This window comes from Leptidea sinapis, chromosome 34 (genome assembly GCF_905404315.1).
Source record: "Leptidea sinapis chromosome 34, ilLepSina1.1, whole genome shotgun sequence".
Classification (NCBI taxonomy): domain Eukaryota; kingdom Metazoa; phylum Arthropoda; class Insecta; order Lepidoptera; family Pieridae; genus Leptidea; species Leptidea sinapis.
Genome location: NC_066298.1, coordinates 5,655,982 through 5,682,058, shown reverse-complemented (window position 1 = coordinate 5,682,058; position 26,077 = coordinate 5,655,982). Strand labels below are relative to the sequence as shown.

At 40.1% G+C, this 26,077-nt stretch overlaps 1 protein-coding gene across 3 annotated transcripts in view; it reads right to left on the bottom strand.

Annotated features, from left to right (window-relative positions):
• LOC126974912 (glutamate receptor ionotropic, kainate 2-like) overlaps positions 1-20,025 on the bottom strand; it is a 30,345-nt gene extending 10,320 nt beyond the window's left edge. The window contains exons 1-8 of one of the 3 annotated variants that reach the window (XM_050822645.1): positions 19,576-20,025; positions 12,782-12,990; positions 12,199-12,357; positions 10,348-10,556; positions 8,361-8,557; positions 7,155-7,267; positions 3,813-3,989; positions 1,345-1,569 (exon numbers count right to left, since the gene is read on the bottom strand). In XM_050822645.1, coding sequence (XP_050678602.1) covers positions 1,345-1,569; positions 3,813-3,989; positions 7,155-7,267; positions 8,361-8,557; positions 10,348-10,556; positions 12,199-12,357; positions 12,782-12,990; positions 19,576-19,642 — 1,356 coding nt within the window. In that variant the 5' untranslated portion in view covers positions 19,643-20,025. The remainder of the gene's footprint in view (positions 1-1,344; positions 1,570-3,812; positions 3,990-7,154; positions 7,268-8,360; positions 8,558-10,347; positions 10,557-12,198; positions 12,358-12,781; positions 12,991-19,575) is intronic. The other 2 variants (XM_050822647.1, XM_050822646.1) reach the window with 2 other exon arrangements.
• Positions 20,026-26,077: the final 6,052 nt, after the last annotated feature.

Sequence of the window (26,077 nt, the reverse complement as noted above, 5' to 3'; positions counted from 1 at the left end):
TGTTACCGATACCCAAGCTGACCAATGCATCGATTCTTTCGCGTTCAAACCCGCCTCTCTACAATCTGTCAGCAGATCATTCTCACCTATTTTACAGATGGAGCGATCAATACAGGCCCGCCCTCGACTAAGTTTTGTTCGGTTGTCAGGGATGCAATGGACAGGCACCGATGGAGGCAGATCATTAGATTTACCAGCACCAGCATCCTTAGCCGAAAAATGCAATAAATACAAAAACATACAGCAGTTGTGTTGGGATTGGGAAAAACGGAGATATAATTTATGAAAAAACAGTGCCATACACATAAATTAAGGACATGAAGATAAAATAATATTAATAGTCAGAAGATTGGGTCAGAGTTGAAGTTAATTCAGACTTACATTACAATTTACTAAACCAATATTTTGAAAGTAATGATTTAATAGTGTTAGGTTTAGAGTTAAATAGGAAAGTCAATAAAATTGTTAAAGATATTTGCAGATCGTGTAAAGAATGAGTTATTTCTATAATTAGATGAGTAATGACTAATTTGTATCAATGTATAAAACAAGAATGTTATTGGAGTTTACGTCGATTAGTATTTGCTTTGCAGTTACGTGATTTTGTAAATAGGACAGCTACAAGTTTAACGATTAGATGAGCGTCCATTCATGAGCATTCACTCAACGTAATCAACGTGGTTGGTTGTCAGCACAAGTTACGATAATTGGTTCGCGCGCTTGTCATATTGTCAATGTTTGTCAGATACATGGTAGGGTGATTAAATATCTCAACTCGAACATTATGTAAATTATATGACATTTAGCGTCTCTTTATTTAGAATGTCGATCCCATTTACACTAAGCACCTCTGTTAAGTTGTTGTTAAGTTTTTAGTGAGTGCCCACAAAGCAGCACTACAGTTCTGAAAACTGGTTCATAACTCATTTACGGTTTGTTTATTAAAAATAAACCCGGGATATAAAAATCAGAAAAACAACATTGGTCACATCTTTGGCGTTAAGTATGAGGGGACCAGACATAGTATTTATAGTATAATATTATTTATAATACAATAGTATTTATTTTTACACTATAAATATTAGCTAGATTAGTTTTGATTATGACAATAAGGGACGAAATGAGCAGGACGTCCAACTGTTGGTAATTGATACTCCGTGTCCATTACAATTCAGTGCCGATTTTAAATACAAGACTAATGCCAAGAAATATAGCAGGAATCACCACCAGGTGGTTCTACCGCCTCTCCTGTTAACAAAACAATTTATTGTAAGGATCCATAAACTACTAGCACTAGGGTTTGCATGGAGAGCCGTACTCGCATCTACATTTGGCACGTCTTACTTCGGCGATGAGCACGACGAAGGTGCGGTTGGTCATCAGGTCGCTGCGCGGCGGCGGTGCCGGGTCGCGCGGCAGCCACGCCAGCCGGTCGCGGGCACTCCACGCCGCAGCCGTGCGCAGCGCGCCGCCTGATTGCAGCTCGGCTACGCGCAGCGCTGCGTCGCGCCGATCGCCCCCTGCACCCCACGCCAGCACTCCCGCGCTGCTCGCCACGCCCCACTCCATCTGCGTGATAAAGTGAGTCAACTCCGCGGCCAACCGAAGCGACGACGAGCTGCAGTAGGAAGAATGGCGTCGTGCTTCCTAGTGCCACTCGTACTGGTTTGTTCAGTATTCTGAGTTTGAAGCTACTAACTTATTACTTATTTATTTGGAGACAAAACAGAAGCATCGCTTATTATTTTACATGGAAAAGAAATGCATTTTTTTTAAATATAAAGAAGTATAAGTTAGTTAAATATTTATAATATAATATAAGTAATATGATATCTTCTTAACTAGTTTCACTGACAATATTTAATTTCTTGTACGCTAAGAACAATTTGTTACGTCTACAGTACTCGTCTAATCTATTGAGGTCGTCTTGGATGAATGTAAGACTAGTAGGATAAGTTTTATTTCAATATATATATATAAGTAATCAGCATATAATAAGATCTTACAATTTCAAAAACAATAGGCAATATCATTAATAAAATTTTTAAATAATAGAGGCCCGAGAATGAAGCCTTGCGGTACACGGAATGTTACCTTAACTGATTATAGGTATAACCGGATAGGATAGGATAATAGGATTTACATTTAAAAACTGCATTCAACCATTAAGCAGAAAACCATCGCAAAAGGTTACCCTTTATACTATTAAAGAATAATTTTCGAAGCAATAATAAATGAATAACTTTATCAAACCGTTTCACAAAACCTGTATATATTGTTTCAGTTTGTTTTTTTACGATCAAGGTCATTAAATAAATAATCGTTAAAGAACAAGTAGATTTGATAAAGTTGTCTCACCAGTGACAAATCCTTGTTGTTGATTTAAGATAGTATGTTTTAAGGACGAATAAACATAGTGATGTTATGATGACTTCTCGAAGACTTTTGGTTAAATCAGAAAATATAGGAATGAGACGGTAATCATTTTTAGAGACAAGATTTATAATAGCAAATTTCCAAACACGAAGAAAGGTACCAATCAGCAGATAGTTGTTAAAAATAATGCAAAGTAGACGGCAGATGGTTTTACACCTTCTCTAATATAATCATTTTAATGCAAGGTGTATTTTAGATATGTTTAAGCTTATATTATTTAATAAAATAACAGTGTTATCTTTACAGTCGTATACAACAATGTTGTTGACGCTGCATGCTTCTTCAGAAGCAGGCTCAAAAACTGACGTTAAGTATTTGGAAAATTTAAATTTAAATTTCATTTCAACAATAATGTATGGATTGTATGAAGTTCTTCTTTTAAAAAATGTGCAACAATCGATTATCGACTTTCAGTGGTTTTTTTTATTCAGATTAGACAAGAAAGATGGACACTTCGAAAATTCTAGTGAATTTTGAATACGAGTTCCTACGCGGACCTAACGCGGCAGAATGAGCTCGCAAAATGAATGTTGCGTTTGGAGAGGGGACTGCTAATGAACGCCGTGCGATTTTGGTTTAAAGGCTTTCGTGATGGACGAACGAACCACGCGGAAGACCGCCCACACAGGTGAATAACAATGAATTTAAAGAGATGGTGCGAGCCGATCCGAGCCAAACTACCCAGGAATTAGCGACATGGGTTAACGTTACCTTAACAACAATATTGACTCATTTGCGTTAAATCAATAAAACAAAAAAAATACGAAAAATGGGTGCCTCATGATTTGACTAATCTGCAGAAAGAAATGGGTGTTGAAGCTTGTGTTGCCTTGTTGAATCGATACAGAAATAAGGGAATATTGGATCGAATTGTGACATGCAATGAAAAGTGGATTACTTACGATAAACGTAAGCGAAAAATGCAATGGCTGATCCCAGGTCAAACGCCACAACAGAGTCTTAAAGCAAAGCTTACCAATAAAAAAGTAATGGTAACTATTGGGTGGTCTCAGCATGGTGTTATTCACTATAGCTTTCTCCGATCTGGTCAAGTAATAACGGCAGATGTCTACTGTGCCGAACTCCGTACAATGATAGTAAAATTTGCAGTGAAACAGCCCCGACTTATTAATCGCTCTTCACCATGATAACGCGAGAAAAAACTAATTTAAATTTTTCAGTACAAATCGGCAATTTTATACTTTAACCCTTAATATTATTTAACATCAGAGTCCCACATTGTACTACAAGTTAGTTTAATTTGGGTAATGAATCCCCAGAAGATATATGAACGATGGGTGACGTATCGTTCTTCCTCACAAAAATTCATCCGTTCTTGATCCAAACAGGTACAGTGTGGAGCGGAGAGGACTCACGGATCGTATGTAGTTGAGAAGTGTGTCCGCGTGGAAGGCAGCGGCGCCCGTCGCACACGACGGCGGCTCAGCCCCCGTGCCCCCCGGCTGCGGCAGGGCAAGTCGCGCCGCACTCTCCGTCACCAGGCGCGCCGCGTCGTATGCCAACAGCAGCGCCGACGGTGGCTGGGCAACCAGCTGCACGCGGGCAACACACAAGCGATCCATTTAGTAACGTCTTTGTAGTCAATAACTCAATAGTCTTTTAAAATAATAATAATTCACCCACATTCTCTTGCAACACCATAGGAATGGCAGGAGCGTTGCCTTCTTATTAGAAAAATGTACGCGCTTTTTTTGAAGGAACCCTTGTCGTATCGTTCCGGAGACACCACACAAAGAAGCTCATTGCCACGCCCACAGCTTGGTTGTACGTGGAAGAAAGTACGTGTCCTTGAAAACTGCACTGTGGGTGAACGCCACACAACCAGATGGTGAGGATGATATTCTAATTTGTGAAGTATCGTACGAAGGTGGAATTCAGCGGCAGGAATCAGGTCAAACAGCTCTTCGGAACACCCGTGATAAATGCGTTAAAATAATAATCTATATTATCTATACTTATAATAAAACTGTAGAGATCGAAATTCTGTACAATAAAAATGCTCTAAAACTGAGTCAGGGGGATATAAGAAGAGAAAACGAACAAAGTTTCTCGATTTTTTAAATTTCTGGAAAATTAACGAGTTCCCGTGGGATAGTTAATAAAACAATGGTAAGTATACATCTTAGTACACAGCAATTTATGTATATAACTTAATAAAATTAGCCGTGTTGATATTTATAAGATACTTTTCATCCCAGAAAATCGACGAGTTCCCGTGGGATAATTAAAAACTATAATGACTTATATAGCTTAGTACACTATTACTTTTGCACCTAATTTAGTAAAATTTGGCATGTTGGTACCGTATATTGATGGTTAACATCTTAGATACTATTGATCTCGGGAAATTAAGAAGTTCCCGTGGGATAGTTAAGAAGATTTAGTAACTTAACTATAAAATTTGTGTGGACGTTTCCGAATTACAATTTTATCATTCACATTTTTCTTTCTGTTTTAAATTTTTTTCAAGATCGATGGGTCTTGTTTTAAAAATTTATGCTTAAAAGCACATACATTTATTTATCATACCTCTTTCAGTTGAAGAATGTGCTAGGATCATGGCTTTTCTGGAACTAGGCATCAGTATGCGTCGCACTGCAAGAATGGTGGGTGTGACGGTACGAACGGTCCAGAAGATACGAAGATGAGAAAGCGAAGGTACGAAGAGACTGGACACCATCTGAGGAGACCTTGTAATGGCAGACCCAGGTGTACCAGTGCCCGAGAAGATCGTTATATTATTTCCAATGTGTTAAGAAATCGCCACCAAAATGCAGTTGAAGTCCAGCAACAGCTACTTCAGACCCGGAGGGACTACATTAGTGACAGAACAGTGAGAAGAAGACTTGCTGAGATACTTGCTGAGGCTTGCGACCTGGTGAGCGATACCTTCAAGCCTGTATCTCAGGAAGAGTCCAATACGGTGGAGGCAGTGTACATGTATGGGCTGGCATATCTTCAGAAGGTCGCACAGAGCTAGTAGCCATAGAAAATGGCACCCTCACTGGGCAAAGATATGCTCAAGAGATTCTCAATGAGTATGCAGGGCCGTATTTAGCAAATATGGGTGATGGATCGATGCTGATGCATGATAATGCCCGGCCACACACGGCTCACATCGTACAAGAGTATATTCAGGAGGTCGGTATCAGCGTGATGGCTTGGCCATCAAGAAGTCCGGATCTCAACCCGATTGAACACGCCTGGGATGAGCTTGGGAGGCTAGTCAGAAATCACAGACCACCACCTACTACCCTCAGGGCACTAAAGCAGGCCCTGGTAGAAGAATCGGAGAATATTCCCCAACATCGGCTCCGAAACCTAGTGTTCAGTATGCCAAACCGGCTCGAAGCTGTAATCAGAGCTCGAGGAGGCAATACCAGTTATTAAAAATTAAATAACATGTAATACATTTTAGTTGATTTTTTTTACACTAAACTAAAAATGTATATTTTCATTGTTTTATCTTTTTTAAGTTAAAAATGTTAGTAATGTATAATTTTAATTTCTAAGAATTAAAGCCCATAAAATTTGCAACAAAACGTTTTTAATCTTAAATCTCTACCTTCTATAGTTAGGAAAAAAAAATAATTTGAAAAGTGTGATACTTACTTTTGCAGGCCAGTGTAATAAATAGGTACATACATCGATACATACTAAACTTAATCTTACAACCCTGTGAAAATCTAAACCCTACCTCATGGCTTTCCAAAGTAGTATCCTACTAATAATATAAATGCCAAATTTTGAGAAAGTGTGTGTGTATATACTTGTTACTTCTTCATGCAAAAACTATTGAATGCATTTTAATTGTGAAAAAGCAATCAAAATCAAGAATATTCGATGTTTTATTTTTGAATGTAGTTTTAAAAACAAAAAAGAGTTTCATAGCTACTGTTTACAAAGCCAAAAAATTGTCGCCACCCTCACTACGTACAAATTGAATTAAGTGTTTGAATTTATAAGAATTTAAATTTTGTGAAAGTAAGTTCGCCCTACCGTCAATATTTAAGACTGAACTTTGGTGTTAGTCAATAAAAAGATACCGTGTGTTACCGGTATTTGAATGAGTGTGCACTTATATTGTAGTAACACCTACGAGAATTAAATTATTCAGGGAGTTGCTATTCTGTGATTGTAGATATTTTCTGTAAATCATAGTAGCATATTTACTGATGCGTAATAAGTTATTACATCTGGGATATTATTATGTCTAAAGAAATGTCATGAGTTTCCCGAAAGTGACGAGTAATAAGTTTCATTATGCTGAGCATGGGGGAAACTTTAATTATGATGGTAAAAGTTGTACTTTGTAATGAATTTTGTTTACATACTGGAACGAGTGTGCTGTAATGCGTAGTGCAGAACAGCGTGTGATGTCACTTGATGCCTTGTACAGTATTCGCAAGATACAGCGAGGCTCAGGAGATGGAAGACCACTGGCGAATGTCCCTTGGCTATGAGTCTGTGTGTCGGATGATAACGTTACTTTTGTAACGTTTTTATTGCATTCATGAAATGAGTTTTAATTGAATAACGCATTTTATTGTAAAATATATTTCTACTGACGACACTAAACGTGATTACAGCGACTATCTGACTGGGTCAGATAAGTTAATGAGACTATTCGCTTCAGGCAGAGTACTAATCCCACTGGAACCCTTTTATAATTAAATTAAGTGACACTGCTCCGGTACCTGGTCGAGCACCACAGAGTCGGCGGCGCCCTCCAGCCGGCGCTCGTACTCCCGTCGCCACGCCGCCATCACGCGTCGCACCAAGGGCCACTCGGGGTCGAACAGCTGCAGCACTGCAACGATACCTCGCTGTTGTTGTGTTGTGGCGTTGAATCTGACGCGACTCCAAGATCCTTAAGTACTTCTAAGCAAGATATTTTATCACACACGTAACTTCTTATAAATCTTTTGTAAAATAAGCTGAAGATTTTGCTCTACAATATTATCTTAACTTTGCAGTCAAATCTCCAACAATTGAAATCTTAAAATTTGAAAACAAAATTTTATGAACGATGCGGGGCTCGAACCTCTGGCGTTCTTTGCCAGTGCTCTCCCAATTGAGCTAACCGTTCGAATGACATATCGTCATAAAATCTTGTAAGCTTTGTTCAACTCTCAGGTTGCTTCATCTACACTCTACAGGATCTACTTTACAGTTGATAACCTGCTCAACCCCAATATTTGCATATTACGAAATTGACTTGAGATGTCGCTCTTGTAAATCTAAACAATTTGTTATATTTTTAAAGTGATAACCCTCACTTCTAGAATTAATACACAAATAAAATTTGAAAACAAAATTTCGCACGGAACGCGAGAGGTCGTGGGTTCTAGTCCCGCATCGATCATAAAATTTTGTTTTCAATTTTATTTATTCATACAAATATTTTGTTAAATAAGCTGAAGATTTTTCACTAAAATCTTAACTTTGCAGTCAAATCTCTAACGATTGTAATCTTGTTTCAACATAATGGTATTCTGCCTTTTGGCGACTTTTTGAAATTTTTATCCGCTTTTACAAGTCTGTCAAATGAGTCATTTTGATCATTCACTATCTTCTCCAATTTTTGCTCTTATAAAGTCACAATACGTCAAAGTAAGACATAACCTTAAGTATAAAGTGTCCAGGTACACTCATAAACTTAAAATTTTACAAGCTACGAAGGCACGAAATTATGTTGTAAGTCCAGTTCACATCAAATCACGAAAAAATTACAAGTTCAATATTGCTTTAAGTCTTTGACAAATTACATATCATGGAGTGTGTTCGATCCTGTGCTTCCCCGGAGCATAAAAAGGGGAATCCCAGGCCCAAGGGTCTAAGAGGCGACTAAGGGATTTTAGAAGTGGGACAGTCACTAGGTCTCCAGGACAATAGAGCGGCACCTGTGATGTTAGCGCCGCCGTGGCTGAAGGCGGCCAGAGGCAGCGTGTGTAGGTCGAGCGCTGGCAGCAGGTAGGAGTGCCGCTCGCCCAGGAGTCCTACGCGCTGTGCCGCGTCCAGCACTCGTGCGCCACACGCGCTGCCGCACCACACGATGAACTTGCTCGCGCCCCACTTCTTGAGGACCAGCAGCAGGTTCCTGTCCATTATGTGACCAGTGAAACACACAGTTAACTATACCTAAACAGTCTTGTTCCCGATGTGTCATCGACTCTTACATGGATAGGAAGGTTATTTGACAGTTTACTTAATACACGACGAACAACGTTCCTTGAACACCGGACTTTTTTTATGGAAAAGGAGGACAAACGTAGGTGTCACCTGGTGTTAAGTGATCACCGCCGCTAACATTCTCTTGCAACGCCAGAGGAGTCACAATAGCGTTGCCGGCCGTTAAGGAAGGTGTATGCCCTTTTTTTAAGGTACCCATGGCGTATCGTCCCGGAAACACCGCACAAGGAAGTTCATTCCACAGCTTTGTAGTACGTGGAAGAAAACCGCACTGTGGAATACTGCCGACCATGGCGATCATTGAACATTATATTTTAATTAGTGGCGGGCCGCCGGGCGCTATGATGTTGGCATTTTGAAGAATTAAGTAAAACTGTTCTTGGGAATACTCCCCCGTGATACATGCGATAGAAGACTCACAGACGAGTTCTCTACGGTTCTAATTGTTCTTCAAATCAAAATTTAATTTAATTTATTTAGTTTAAAAAACGGCACTTATCAACTGGGTACAAAGTTTATCCATTTTACCGTTTCTTTTTATACAATGATCTCTTCTTGTGGAAGTGATGTGCCCCTGACACCCGTTACAATGAATCTTCAGTGGGGCTCGCGATCGCGCTGGCATCATTGAAACAAACGATGGTCTCATTGGCTCAGTAGTTTCAGTAGCACTTTATTCACAGGGAGATTGTACAGTCTATACGAATAGGTTACAAGGTCTTCTGCCTGGGATATTTGAGAGAGGGGAGAATATCTAGCACCGACGTGCCCCCTCCAAGTCTAGCAAAAACTAACACTACATGGTCGTACCTTCCTTTTACCGAAGCAGTTCAAGTCATTTTCGACCCTCTATAAGTCTATAACTTAGTAAAGAATAAAACTAGAGGCCTTGTCTAGTTTTTTCAAACATAAAGGATTTTTAAAATTGATATGGTCACTATAAGATGTTGCTTGGTTTGGTAATTACGTAACAGAAGAACCCTCTAGTTGGAACTGAATAAATTGACCGACTTTTATTAAAAATTATGTTTTTGGTGGTATTGCAATTATCCAGTAATAAACCTTTCTCGGGCTTTTTTTGGGGATGGACGAGTGTAATACTTCCGAAGTAGTACACTCCGAAGTGTAGCATACGGACCGGAGCCACTGCTACCCATACTTTAGGCCCAAATTTAAAAGTGGCAGCGAGAAAAAACGGAACAATTACACCCAACAGAATGAAGAAACAGCATAGGTTGCAGGCAAACAATGAAAGCGGTTCCGGTTCCCTCAAAGAGGTTCGCCCGGAACCTACACAGGGACAAAATACGTAAAATAGTAGGTTTTTTCACCGTCCCTTGAACAAGCATCTATCTATCATAGGTGTAACAGACAGCCCTTTGTGCAGAGGATGAGATGATGGAGGCAGAACACGGGCTTATAGAGTGAACTACTACTTAAAAAGACTGCTAGACTTCTGAAATGGTCTGGGCTGATCACAATGGCAATCTAATGGCGAGGCTAAGTGTGCGAACAGCCCAGCTAAACTAACTAACTATGTGTGTTACTTCTTCTGTTGAAGAAGTGTTTAGTACACAATGTTTTGTGTACGAGACTACGTCTTTCAGGTAATCAAAAGTAAATGCGACGAAGCAAACGGAGTGCCCGACTTTTGGAGAACCGCCGCCGTGAGGGCCGTGTGTGAACGGTGTTCCAAACCTGAGCGCATCGTCGTCGTGCAGCGGCGGTAGCTGTCGCGCGCGCAATACTACGCGCTCCGGCTCGATGGCGGAGCGCGTGGGAGAGGCCGGGGAGGACGTGGCTGCGGAGAGGGGCGCCCGCAGCAGCGGGGGGAGCGCACGGCCACTACCCTCGTGCAGCACCACCGCCTCCAGCCAGCCCTTGGCCTCGCACAGGTCGGCGCACGCCTGCCGAGCACGAGACACGCGTACAGAACAGTCAAGAGGCCTAAGAGCACATGCGAGCGTGCCTGATGTTAATTGATCACTGCCGCTTACACTGATAGAGGTATCAGGATTCCGAGATCAAACTACCATGTTCTAGAATCTAGTCAAATCTGCTATCAGCTAAAATATGCTGTTATCTAGAAATATCTCTAGCTGACCATAAACATCGGCCGATGTCTAGTTTGCAATGTGTTGCTGGCACCTTAAAAAAAAACATTTTCTAAAGCATTTCGATTGAACTTGGCCAGACTTCATTTCTAATAGAACCGATAAATTTAGCATAAATTATATTTAAGATAGTTTGAACTTATTTTGGTTTTGGAGCGAAGGTTTTACTCGGACGTTCATTCTGCTCGCCGAGCGGACTGTGTACCCGAGTTAAGTGGAAGATTTTAGCGTTACGCGAGAGCGTCAGCTTTAGCTTTAGTTTTTTAGTCAGTTTTAAAGTCAGAAGTCCTAATTCCTTACTTACAACCCGCATTAACGGTTCTTGGAGAAAAATTGATTTATATGGAAGATAAAAGCATAATATATTCAAGAGGGATTCGTGGTTTGGATTGGCCAGCTCGAAGTCCCGACCTGAATCCAATAGAGCACATTTGATATGTTCTAAAACGAAGAGTAAGATCAGTGCAACCCGCTCCGCAAAACATCAGGGAGATAAGGAATGTAATTGCTGCGCAGTGGGAGCGTATTCCACAAGAATTAAGAATAGCATCGATAGCATGCCCGGACGAATACATGCTGTCATTTAAGCAAGAGAAAGCCACACCACTTGTTATTAAACTTTTACTTTTTATTTTTATGTTAAATAAATTTAAATTTCCTTAAGTAACTTAAGTTAAGTAAAAGAAGTTAAGCCTTCTTTTTTATTTTATGAACAGATACGCAACAAGCTGTTTAGATCCTGGGATCATTTTTCATTTATTCCATCGAAATATAATGACGAAATTCATTCCGCCATCGTTCCCTTCGCACATATTTGAGGAAATGAGACGACCGGCACACGACGCTTGCCGCCACAGGTTTAGTGAGCGTAACGAACCGTGCATACACATTATAACTACAAAATTTCAATAATAAAAAGCAAGCCCTATAAACCATTAACGTGAGCCTTCGGTGATAACCCATACCTCCGTTAGATCTCTAGACATAGATGTACTAATTTCAATTTATGTGACGGTTTGTTGTGTGCATTGTGTGTTGTTTGGTGCGGTGTGTGATGTGTGGTGTGGTGTGTTTTGTGTGGTGCGGTGTGTGATGTGAGGTGCGGTATGTGATTTGTGGTGCTGTGTGATGTGTGGTACGGTGTGTGATGTGAGGTGCGGTATGTGATTTGTGGTGCTGTTTGATGTGTGGTGCGGTGTGTGATGTGTGGTACGGTGTGTGATGTGTGGTGTGGTGTGTGATGTGTGGTGCGGTGTGTGATGTGTGGTGCTGTGTGTGATGTATGGTGCAGTGTGTGAAGTGTGGTGCAGTGTGTGACGTGTTGTGCGTTGTGTGATGTGTGGTGCAGTGTGTGGTGTGTGGTGAAGTGTGTGATGTGTGGTGCAGTGTTTGATGTTTGGTGCAGTGTGTGATGTGTGGTGCGTGAGAGGCGTACCTCAGCGAGGACGTCGGGGTGCGGGTAGAGGTGCAGCAGCGCGGGATCATTGCCGGTGCGCTTCTGCTGCTCCACGGTCAGCAGCAGCAGGCCGGAGCGTGCCGCAGCCGCCGAGCCATCGCCCCCGCCGCTAACAACCGCCGACACACCTTCGTTGGCCTGCACACCACATGCGTAACGGAAACACGATAGTCACGCGTAACACTCCACGCCCGCTCCACATGTACGTGATGGAGTGATCGTAGCGTGTTTGTAACATTATGAGGTGTTATCCCGTGCCGGTCACCACGACTCGGATCGTAACCAACTACGTCAGGCTTGTACAACGTTCTCGGTTAGTTTCGGTTGACCTCACGTTCTATATGAGCATATTGGTGCTCAAGTAGCAACGTGTCAAAGTCAAAGTTATTGGACTTTGACTATTCGACTATGACTTTGAGTACTATAAAATATAAATATTCAAATTGTTAAAGTTATGATTTTCAGCTTTTGTATTATCCTGCGCTGAGATGGGTGCTGAGAGCTCATCTCGCATCGCCTGTGGCAATTGGAGGTGTGACCGTGTGGGGCGTGCTATACGTACCAGCAGGCAGACGTGTGCGGGCAAAGCTAGTGGCTCGTTGGGTTCGACTGGCGCCACTGCTGTGGGAGGCGGCACCCCGTCACCTCCATCGTCACCCCCTCCGTCACCTCCGCCATCACCCTCGCCGCCATCGATAACGGCATGCCGCAACGCCACGTCCACGGCGGCGGCTAACTGCGCCGCCAGTTCCGGCCGCGTCTCCACCACGCCTGGAAGCGGAGTGCGGACATCAGAATTGACTTTGAAATTAAAAAAAAAAAAAAATGTCTCCAATACAACTTCACAGCTGGATCGCATGCCATCCACAAAAGAGGCTTCAAATTGAAGTATTTTTTTCACAACTGGAGATTATTAGCAATATCTACCACCTAGGTTACACCTTTCCAGTACCTTCAACTACCAGTACCTTTTTCTATGAAACAGGAGGACAAACGAGCGTACGGGTCTCCTGGTGTTAAGTGATCACCGCCGCCTACATTGTCTTGCAACACCAGAGGAATCACAAGAGCCTTGCCGGCCTTTAAGGAAGGTGTACGCGCTTTTCTTGAATACCAACAACAGGATTTTCTTAAAGCCCACTGTCGGTCTTATAAGCTTTTCTTAATGTTTGTAGGTAGTCTTCCTCTTTTTCTTTTCCAGTACTACTTATTGAGCTTCAGCTAAAGATTTTCTCAAAGCCCATCAATGTGTCTATGGGTTTTCTCGAAGGCTTTAACCTTTCTGTTTCGTACCTTTTACTGAATGTGAAAATAACCCACATCCTTAATTTTACGATTCAAATTCAAATTTTTAATTCAAAATAGGATGTGACATCACTTATTGAAAGTCAAAAACTACCACTCATTCCAAAACGAATGCCTCAGATCTTAGAACAATAGGCGCAACAAACTCAGTGGGATTTTTTTTTTCATCGATAAAATATGTTTACAATGTAATATTGTACAATTAAACTAATTATTTAATAGCCTGAGGGTGGTTGCTCTATTCCCAATCTGTGGTATCATTAAGAAAGTCATTCATGTTATAGGAACCTTTACCACACAAACGTTTTTTAACAATTATTTTGAGTAACGTAATACTTTTGTTTTGAACATTTCTTGTGATCTTGTTGTAAAAGCATAAGCATCGCCCCACAATAGACTTACTAACTCGACCTAGCCGAGTAGTAGGCATTATAAGCTTATGTCTGTTCCTTCTGGAGTAAGATGTCATGGTTAATACGGTCAAACGCCTTGCTTAAGTCTGATAGATTAGATTGAATTATAATTTTTTGTTTGGACACTGGCAGAGGACACAAACGAGCGAGCGGACGTAGGTAAATTCCCTTGACTGTTCTTACAGCGCAAACGCGCGGGACGCCGTCCTTCGAAGTTTGAATCTTCTCTATCAGCGCCAGGGGCCAAGCTTGAGGCGAAACACTGACATTCATTATACTTATTACTACATGGCTCTATATATGCGGTAGGAGTATTCCACTTCTGCCGAACTAGTAAGCTGTGGAGGTATTCCATCTTCCAGCGGTTCCAGAGCAACTGTACTAAATTATCTAATAAAAAATGTCTATGAAGTTAGCTGAACCAGTCAGATTCAACATCACGCGCAGGTATAGACTTTAATGAAGTGGTATGAAGATGTAAGAAGTGAGCTGCCTTTAAAAAATTGTTGTGTTGTCGGTATACATAGTTTATATGCCGATAACGACTCTCAACTCCCAGAAAGAAACCTTTTCAACGAATCGAGAAAGCTCGGAGTGCTGACGTCTGTGTCTACCTCAACGGATACAGCATGAGTAGTGAGGCATGTGAAAAGGCAAAGATACGCCTTTTTACTTTCGCCGCCACGGCGACGTATCGGCATAAGCAACAGGACCTGCATAGTCGCAGCCTGTACGAGTGAATGCTTTAATAACTTGGGTTACTTGGCGCATACGACAATCAGGCAAGTCTGCTGCGGGTAATTGGGGCGCGCTTTCAAACGAAAACAAGAGTTGCACATGTGGACGTGCTGCCTCACAATGCTGGCGTGCGGACAAGATCCGGAACTCTTGGCGCAACAGTGACCTAAGTAGTTCTGGTCTGGCGTTTAAATGTTTTACGTGATAGTGGTCGATAATCATACTTACTATATAGTAAGTCATATGATCATATGATCACTGCGCGGTAATATAACGGGATGCTTATGAGCATAATCTAAAGCGAAATTGGATAGTCTACCACCTACAAGGATTAAACCGTTGACAATGAAGGGCCGTAGTCGATTAAGAGTTTGTGAACAAGGTTTGTTATTTTTAATGTTATTCTATTCTGCTGCAAAGAACTTGCATTGTAGAGCGCGGAGCATTTATTTTTTGCTTAGTTCATTACATTGGCAGACACTTAGTCAGTTCTGCGGCGGTCTACAGATGCTGTAATAGCGCTGGGTCGTCATTTTACGTTTACGAAGCAATTTAGACCACAATGACATATGTACGGTACTTGCTGATTTTATTAGGAATCATGAGGGTAGTTGTACATGCTCCACTATCCGATGACACAAGTCGCGCTTGGGTTGACAAGCGGACAGAGAGAATTGATCTTTGCTCGGGCGTGGTCGATAGCACTACAAATGTAAACCGTGTTTACCTTGACTGATAACCAGTGGTCATCAAGTCTAGTGTTGACGTTTAATACTAGTGTCTACATATATAAACTTTGCAAGCTTGCGATCGCCAGCGACGTTCACCTGGAACACCAGAGTCAGGACCGTTGGAGATGCTGCGCCGCCGCCACCTGAGTGACGTGGGAGTGTTCAGAGGTTAGTGGATTGCATTTTACTTCTTTCCTCATGATTCTTGATTGATTGCAAGTACCTACATAAATTCATTTATTTAACGAGCCAAAACCGGCGACTATAAGAAACCTTAAGACAGTCCCAGATATTATTCCTGAGCCCGAACAACATACGAAGCGCTAAATCATATAGCGCGCAATACTTTATTGATGACGACACCATATGCGTTAGAAGCTTTTGTTCAGGTACGTTACTAATAATTTATCCCTCTAAATATTTGAATGGTCAGACGTATTTGACGAAGGCCATGGTGGTGCCATAGAGGATGCGTGACTAGTTTCTACGGCAAAATACCAGGCGAAAGGACGTCAGCAGAATTCTCGGTACCTGAGACGGAGAGCTTTTACGATGTAATTTCTCGACATATATTCTCATATTATAACATCATCATAAGCAAATCTTAATTTCGGTGATCCTCCTAATTTTCTTTCCAGACACAGAAAGCACCTACGTGCGTACTCGAAAGAGTGGCCAAGTGTAAATACATTCCCTTTGCACGGAAGGGCAACTATGTTCTATGTATTTATTTATACAATGAACAAAATTATCTTAATATATATAATAATAAAAACATACTCGTAAAACCTCTAAGGTATATTTGCGAGCGGTAAGTTTGCATTACAATAATTGTTTTAATTATGGGTGGGTATGTTTTGGTTTCTTTATAAAATATTTCGAATTCAACGTCTGCTGGGTGTTGAATAGGCGGCGTGGAGGGAGTACCCTCAAGCTCCCAGAATCGCTTGAATAGAGAGTGAATAGCGACCGGCTCTTGAGCAGCACAACAAGTCAAAACCTAATGTGAATAGAATACAGATACTGTAGGTATGGAACCCATTAACACGTAACTTAACAAGGTACGGAATGCGGAAGGTTCCGGAGAGCCACGGGGTGTGGATATTATCTCAGAGTGAAATAAATAAGGGTTAAATTAAATTATATATTATATTCTATATAGAAGCTTCAATTTTATTAGATACGCCGAAGGACTCGTCATCCAGCAGGATCAACGGTAGGTAAGAGATCGGTAATCTGATCAACAACGAGCAGTGAAAGATCAAAATATATGTTGTTGGTAAAGCGGGAATAATACTTTAAATGAATAAGCGAATTATTTATTTATTTTTGTTTGCCACCGAATCCACAACAATACGTTCGGTGCTTAGTGGTTGATATCCTAGGCGATTGCAACATTCCTGCTTAATGAACTGACATGACACTGACTGACAAACTGACATTGCGATCTGGAGTCAAAATATTCTAAAGACTTTCGGTTTATGAGGGCAGTACTGAAAATTTCGGGAATCAAGGAAGTGACACAACATTACTATGTAAAAATGTATTTATTGCTTTTCGAAGTATTCTCCGCGCAATTTGACACATTTTTCCATACGATGGAACCAATCATTAGAGCAACCATTCCATTCGGAAGTTGGGGTCTCCAAAATGGCCGTTTTGTAGGCTTCTTGAGGTGATGAAAATCTCTGACCACGCAATTTATTCTTTATTTTAGGGAAAGTATAGAAATCATTAGGGTTTAGGTCAGGGCTGTACGACGGATGGTCTAATAATTCTGTTTTCTTGCTCTAAAAACTCTTTTGTTCTGTGCGCGGTGTGAGAACTCGCATTGTCGTTATGGAGGATGATGCGGCGGTTGCAGTTCTCTTTACGGAGTTCAGAAACGACCTGTGGCAAACAAATGCTAGCATTCCATTCTGCATTAACCGTTCTTTGTCCCTCAAGAGGAATAGTCGCAACATGGCCGGTCTTGGAGACAAACGTGGCCACCATTTTTTTTGCAACACTCCGTGAACGAACAATTTTTGTTGGCTTTAACTCATTTTCGAACCCCCAAACTCGTTACTGGTTTTTTGTTTCGGGTTCGTACGCGTATATCCAGGATTCGTCACCTGATACGATGTTGTATACAGCATTTTAGGATCCTGCGTGGAATCTTTCGAGAGTTCTGACGCACCAAGTAACGCGAGCCACTTTTTCTCTTCACAGAACAAATGCGGTATCCATCGGGAAAACAACTGTTTTACACCTAATTGTTCATGCAAGATTATTTGTATTTGACTCATGCCAATGGCTAAAGTTGCCTGAATTTCGCGTTATGTCACATGTCGATCTTCCTCAATCAGCTTACGCACAGCAATCAACGTTTTCTTTGGTGACTGCAGTTTTTGGACGACCTTGACGGGGATCATCACTGAGCTTGACACGTCCTCGTTGAAATTCAGCAAACCAGCGATAAATTGTGGTTATGGATGGGGCTTCATCACCAAATGCAGAAATCATCCGGTCAAAACACTGTTTTTGTGTTAAACCACGTCGAAAGTCATAATAAATCATCGCTCTAGAATTTTCTCGAGTCAATTCCATTTTCTCAACGACTAAACAAGTTTGGCAAGACCTTGTAACAAGACCGAGAATCTTTTTTTGAATAAATAAATGGTATTCGATTTTTAAAACCATGGAGTTTTCAATTAAAAAGATTTTAATATGACAGGAACAGTGGAAATATTCCATTCCCGATACTTTTAGTACAGCCTATGTATTATTGACATCGTAAACAATAACTTGAGCGGTTGGTTATAATACAGCGGTGTTTGTATTCTGAGCGTGGTATGCATGATTTCTCGCACATGGTGCAACATGGTTACGCACGGCGATATTTCTCTGGTGAAATATAACATTGTATGATGGTTCGATTTACAACCGCGATGATGTACGAAAATCACAATTACTAATGCGGGGCTAAGACTTAAACAGCTCTTACAACTCCTGTTTTCTTTTATGAATTTAATAAGCCAAATCATATCTATCCGGAACCGATAAGAATGTAATAAGGTCCGGTGGGCAATCAACCCAAACCAAATTTTGTTAAATTTATCGTTTTATTAAAAAAAATTGAATGGTCCTTTCGAGTGTACTAACACACACTTACGGAAATGATACTACGCTGTTATGAAGTGTACCTACGAACCAAACTATATGTTCCAACACAAATTCGTATGAAAGCTGTAAAATTAGGTTAAAATGTTTATTTCTAAGGCCTCTTGGATATTGATGCAGTTTAAGAGTCCGCCAGTGTCTAATTAGAGTGAATGATTCAAGATATTCAAATCAAAGTACACACACTAATACACACAATACTCAGATTCAACAAGCAAGGGAGAGCGCTGCAGATATGAGATAATATCAGATATTTATGTTGCAATCCATGTTGTAGTCTAATCTTAGCTTTAGAAATAGGCTAAACCGTTAGTGATCCTCCAGGGACTGTAATATTGAAACTAAAACTGACGACACATAATAAACTACATTATTATTGAAAAAACCTGATTCTATTAAATATCGAGATAGGGAACATATTGTGATGAACCACTTACTGAAGCGCTTCCTTTCAAATTTCAGGAACATAGATTACGAAGGAAGTCCTCCGACAATTGACACAGTAGTTCTATAACTGTCTAAAATCTAAATAGTCCTAAGATGGCAGGACAATAACCATTGGGTTGGATTTAGGAGAACTGTGGCACTGCAAACGGTATCATATGTACTTTACTTGGCCTTTTCGTTTCGTATATTCGCAATTCGCAAGACGAAAATGTCGCGAAGATATTGAATTTAAGGGTAGAACTGCTGCATTCGGTTGGCCCCTGAACTATACATATACATACAGAGGTAGGTGCAAGTGTATTATATGATGAATATTGATGTTTGTTTCCAAGTCATGGATGTTTATATTTATGTATGTTTAAGTAAGTATATTGTATTAAATATATCGTTGTCTTGTAACCCATAACACAGGCTATATGCTTAATTTGGGGCAAGATAATTTGTGTATAAGTGTGTCAATATTATTATTATTATACATGTGTAGAGTCAACTGGTACCGCCAGGCACAGTGAATCACGATCCATGAGGGTTGGATAGCAGCCGACAGCGTCACCACTTACCTATCAGCGGGTCCTGCTGCGCCGCCACCACTAGCGCTGTACACAACCACAAAACCGCCGGCACCATCGCCAACACACTGTTGTTGGTATCTGTGTACAAACAACACTCAGCACAAGTGCGCGGCTCCACGCAAACTGTACTCCGCGGGACGTGCCGACTTGGCCACTCGACCACCGACTACTGGCGGCCTCGCAGACTGCAGCTCTCCATCACGAAGCGCGAATTATTTTTACTTTTCGTCGCTATTTTAATCGAGGCGCGTGGCCCACTGCGTGTGTCTAGCCGACACTTCGACACAGTTCTAAAATATTTGCCATTCATTTTGAGGTGTATTGAATATTCACAATAATAATTAATATTAACATAACACGAGCTCTTGGTCGCAACTTCCTCTGAACGTCCAAGACTATCCACCACTCACATGAACATTGACTTCACAACTACGCCACCCTCAGTTTTATTTATTTACTAGCAGCGAAACCCGGCGTTGCATGAGTCTAATTGTATATCACACGTTATAAAATCAGTCCACACTAAATGGCTGGGTAATATCGTGTGCCATGTCATTGAGACTGTGAATCTCTGGGCTCATGGATATCAAAGGATCGGGTACATTGGCTGGTAACATTTTCCGTAGTAATGGTTTTACCTAAGGCAACTGAAGTACTAGTTTCTAGTTTTCTAGTTTCAGTGCCTTTCACAGGTGTTGCAGTATTGTCCGTTTTTGGAAGTTTACATTTACAATCTAGGCATATCCAACCTGATGGAGTTTGTTTATTTTCCGGAATTGCAACGCACGCCTTATGATAAATCACTGAACACGCACATAGGGCGGCACCTAGCGGTGACAGGAATTTTCCACGGGACACTTCGCCATATTTAAACCTTAGTATTGATTACAAAAGCCGCCAGGTGGCTTCATAATAGTAGTTTGCAGCACAGCCGGCAGGTGTCGTTGTAAATATCTCGTGACAGTAATTTTTTGCAAAATTAATTATTTATTAGTCACCGAGCCACCTCTTGAACTACTCACTTAAAAAAAAATATATTTTCACTGGATGTATTGAATTTATTGCCGTTTTCCGTCACATTTTGTTCAAATCTAAGCTCCATGACTCGTAAATCGACAAAATTAAGCTGATTATAAGTGAACAAAAAAAATTATGTCATAAACTTAAGCTAGCTTAATGTTTATTTATTTAAATGTCAATGTCGTTAACGGGTGTAGTCGCGAACGTTATATTTTTTTGGCGCACTTTTTGTACGGCGCGGTCTTTCAGATCTACGAGGATATTTTGTGTGTAAGACTTTTTGCGCGCGCGTCGTCTGCGATACTGCATATTATAATTCTGTATGTTTTATTATCACAGACTAAAAAGTGCGTCACGGTTAGTCTGTCGTCTGCGATAGGCCTTAACGTTTGCTTTCCTCGAAGATGGATGGGACCAGTGCTATGGCCTGCTCGTTCTCCGGACCTCACACCCTTGAACTTCTTTTTGTGCCGTTATGTGAAGGACAGAGTGTATTTCTCCGATTGCCCAAGGGTTGCCGGATGGAACAGCGTCTTTCACATCAATAACACCGACGATGGTGCGAAATGCCACACAAGCCATATCCCGACGAGCGACGTGGAGCTCACTTTGAGCAGTTTCTGTATATTTGACGTTTATTAGCAAAGAGTAAGAGATTCTCAATGTATTAGCAAAGAGTAAGTATTCGTTTAGGTAGTTTCGTTAGGTTGGGTCTTTTAACGTTTTTGTCGTTTCGCGGTTTATTAGGTGAACATGTAGGTACATTCTGCGTAGTTGGTAGGTAGGTACTCTTTAATTTTACTGAAATAGGGTTTTACATCAGTGAAAATAATAATATTTTTTATTGTTATACAGCGTTACTACGGTTCTTAAATATTGTGAATGGACTCCTTCAAAACATCTCGAGTCCTAGCGTAATTTTTTCAATGTTCGGTTAAGTGGTTCCAATGCATGCTAATGCGCTATTGTGCATTCGTCCCAGATGATGATTTTCGATGCTGATAAAACGTTGGCAATTGCGGAGTGCTTTGCAATATTACATGGTGATTATACAATAGTTCAAAGATATATCGGCAAAACTGCCGATGTTAAACTGATTGAGCCGTACGGCATGCTTCTAACAATGTGGTTGCTATTCCAGAAAAAGCAATTGTACTGCAACCGCATCTCGCACGAACTGTGGCTAAAACTATGAATGAAAACATGAGGAATGTCTTACCAGTTCATACAGGAAATATAACCCACCATTTCCATCATCAATGGCCTTCTAAATGAACAACAGTAGGTTGACGTTCGTGAAAAGGGAATGAAAATATACGCCAAATCGTTTCATTGCAGTTAACATACCGACCAACTTCATATCGTTGGTATTGGAGGTTTGGATGCCGCCATATTGCTGCTTTTCGTGACATATTTACAGATCTATTTTATGGACTTTACTGAATTGCAATACTAAACGTTGCAATGTGTCTTGAATGATAGCGATAACTATCCAACTGTTGTCGACAACGAAATCCATTCCTTTCCCTTTTGTTGTGATAGTTCAACCGTTATCATCGGGTGATCCGCCGTTAATCTCCGTTCAAGACATTATACAGTGTGCTGGTACCAGGCGATCATAGTGAAGAAGAGATTGTCTTCTCTATGATTCGAGTATACCTCAATATATTCTGACGTCATGCGCACGTCGTATTACTACATAGACACCAGGAGAACATAATATGTTAGTGGTGATAGTAATCTCTTTCATAGCGGTTGAAATCATGTATCATCCTAGCAACATGTACCAGGACTTCATATTCAGTTAAGAGGCTAAATCTAAATTCTGCATCGGATACAGCGATTCCGTTTATTGAATTTTGGACGCCAAATTTAATTTGAAAATGTCCATCATTCGCACTGTATCAACAACAAGGTCAAAAACTATAATTGACGCAGTATTTCAAAGATATATTGAGAATATTGAGACCAAAGTCTTTATTTCATACTTTAGTTACCATAAGCCTTGTGTATCATTTATCGAAAATGAAATCTCAGAGTCTAAATAAATCTATGTAATATATACGAATTAATTGTAAAATAATTATCAAGCTCCTTATCACTATGATTATTACTAAAACTTACAATAATCCTCTTCCAGAAATTTAGCATTATTCTCATTAACTTGAAGCCAAAATTTATGGTTTCACTTCTACACCACCACACACCACGTATAAATAACACACATGGTTTTTTTTTATCACCTTGTTAGTCTTAAGTTTATCCTTCGTTTTTAGTTGCCTTCATCTTTTCCTCACTTGGGAACATGTACGGCTAAGCAATCGTACAGAGTTTTCAATGTAGGTGACATCATGCAATATGATTTGCTAATGTTATATTTTTCATTATATTTCAATATATTATTAACTTGAGTTAGTTAGCATTCGGACGTCGTACCGAGCGCGACTTTTTAATCCCAATCTCATCTCACCTCATTAGTTTAATCCATTTTAATGCTTAATATTAATAAATACTTATCCCTTTTATATCTTTATAATTTACCCCAGCCCCGGACAACTATACTATGCAAAGAAAAGTTAAATAGCTGGTTTTGTGGTGAGATCTCTATATCACCATTTAAAATGCATAGGTTGCATCGACTTGTGAACTGTGAATATTAAGTATGCCTCAAGAGATGCATATGAGGTTTGTAAAGCTGCAGATTTGCAATATATGTAATACAATTGTTCACATTAAAATATTAAATAATTTTTAAGCTTGGTGAAAAATAGTGAACCGTTCAATTATCCTGATACTCTATATCCATCTCAATCTCTCGTGAATTTGAATCGTTTTCAATATTCCTAATTCTTTTTTTATGTATTTATAAAAATAGAGTATACACGAAGAGACTCTTTATCTTTTTTATTATTATTAAGCACCTGAACTCATATGAAAATTTACGTGACGTCAGGTGCGCTGTGGTCAGCGGTGGGTTTTAGCGACGGGGGCACCGCCCCGTGCGTTGGTTCGCCTTCACTAAACTCGACCGTATATTCGTCGATTAGTCGTCGTTGGCCTCCTTAGTTTGGGGTCGCACTGCCTCCCTTGCGATACTCCTCCACACTTGTCTGAGTCACTGCTTTGATCAGATCCGTCCATCGCGTGGGTGAGCGTCCTCTCGATCTGTTCCCCTCCACTTGGCCCTGCACTATCAACTGCTCAATCGATCCTTCATTTCTGGAGATGTGACCAAAGAACTTCAGAATTCGTAGTTGCACAGTCGACGATAGCCTTTCTTTTATCTTCAGATCTTTCAAGAAGATGTTTTGAAGAAGATATTTTAAATAAATGTATTTTGACGAAATCCATTATATTGTGTAACTAAGTAGAAACATTGATATCTACTATTACAAAACGATAAAATCACAGGAAAATATAACACTAATCTATACTCGCTACCCAATACAGATTAGTATTAAGTGGTATATTAATGTGCTAATCGGAGTTTAAAAATAAAGCATCACTTTAAAATCCATTAATCATAGATAGCTAGTGAAGATATTTCAACAAAAACAAGGAAACAGAACACATAAATTTCACACCTGCGATGTATTGCTCGCGTGTTGGGACGATGTGCGCGATCGGAGTAATTATCTAATGTTTATCTCAACCATAATTATGTTTATAGATCAAGAGCAGGCATACAATGAAACGCTAATCAGGCAAATAGAAATCTCTTATGAATTATTTACACCTACCTACATCTTAATATATATATTTCTTTTGTGCGTCTGTTGTAACTGAACTACTCCTAAACGGCTTGACCGATTTCAAATAAACTTTCTGTGTGCCTTCAGGTGGATTCGAGAATGATGTAGATTCACAATTAAACTACCTCCTAAACGGCTGGACCGATTATGATTTTTCTGTGTGTTCCAGTGAATTTGAGATTGGTGTGTGTCTTCAGGTGGATTCAAGAATCGTTTAAATTCACAATTGAAGTACCTCGTAAACGGCTGGACCAATTTTGATGATATTTTTGTGTGTTCCAGTGAATTTGAGATTGTTTTAGATTCTCAATTCAGTCCATATATAATTCTCCTTCTCATGTGTACGTTAGTGAATTCCTCCTAACGGCTGGACCGATTTTTCAAAATTAAGACATGTGTATCGGACAACGTCTGTCGGGTCCACTAGTATATGTATAAAATAGAAGACAAAGCGCGGGGGCGAAACGGCAAAGTAGACAAACAATGTAGACCCATAGAGTAGGGGGCGCCACTAGTGATGTGACATTTATTATAACAAACTATTGGATCTAACATGGCTCTGAACACTATTGTCATATCGCTGATATAAGTGAAATGAAACTGAAATCGTGTACTGGTTTAGCGCTAATAACCTAATGTTAAATAACAAGAAAACGAAATCTTTAATATATATAAATTACGTGACACGTTGTTTGTCCGCGATGGACTCCTAAACTAATGAACGCATTTAAATGGATTACTTCATGGAGTGCAGTTTAGTTCAACTTGAGAGATAGGATAGTTTTTATTTCGATTTGGGACCCATAATTATTTTTATTTTCAATATATATTTCCTTTGGACATATTTTCTATGAGAGAAATTATTGAGGCACGGTTTGACAGTTCCACTGTGAAACAATTTCATTATAACAACATCTACAGAGCAACGTCTGTCGGGTCAGCTAGTAATATATAAAATTTACCGTGCTAAGTGTCAAAAATGTAGATGCGAGTGTTTTGTTAAATGGAGAGGTGATAAAACCGGTGGAATCTGGTATATTTCTTGGGACTAATTGGATTTCACGTTACAATAGGGGCCCCATATTGAAGGATAGGCTAATATAAATAGGATAGATTTAGTTCTGCAGCATACGCGGTTAAAAAGATTAGACAATTAACTGACATACATACGGTGCGACTAGTTTATTTTAGTTATTTTCACAGTATTATTTCCTATGGTATATTGCTATGTGGCAACACTGCCGATATCAATACCATCTTTGTGCTACAGAAGAGGGCTATTCGCGCTATTTATGACCTAGGTCCTATAGAAAGAATCATTGAGAGCAAAATTTAAAGAATTAACTTGACTGTTGCCTCTCAATAAATTCTTGATAATATTATGTTATATAGGCAGTGTGTTTGGTCTCATGTAAGGTGCCTGCACCACGTATCGCTCACTCCTTTGTTTGATGTAAGAGTAAAAATCAAGAAACACTAACTACCGGACGTTACCCTGAATAACCAATTAATTTATTCGAAACCGCTACTTATCTCTCTGATCTTAATGCGACCTAACATAAAAATAAATATTTAATGAAACAATCCAATTAAAAGTTTCCTTGTGTGACCAAAAAATGAGCCCACGCGGCATGAGTGAACGAATGATCCCGGGGACGAACGATTGATCGTTGTCCTTATATGGTAACCTGCATCTGTATTATGATTTACTTTATCAT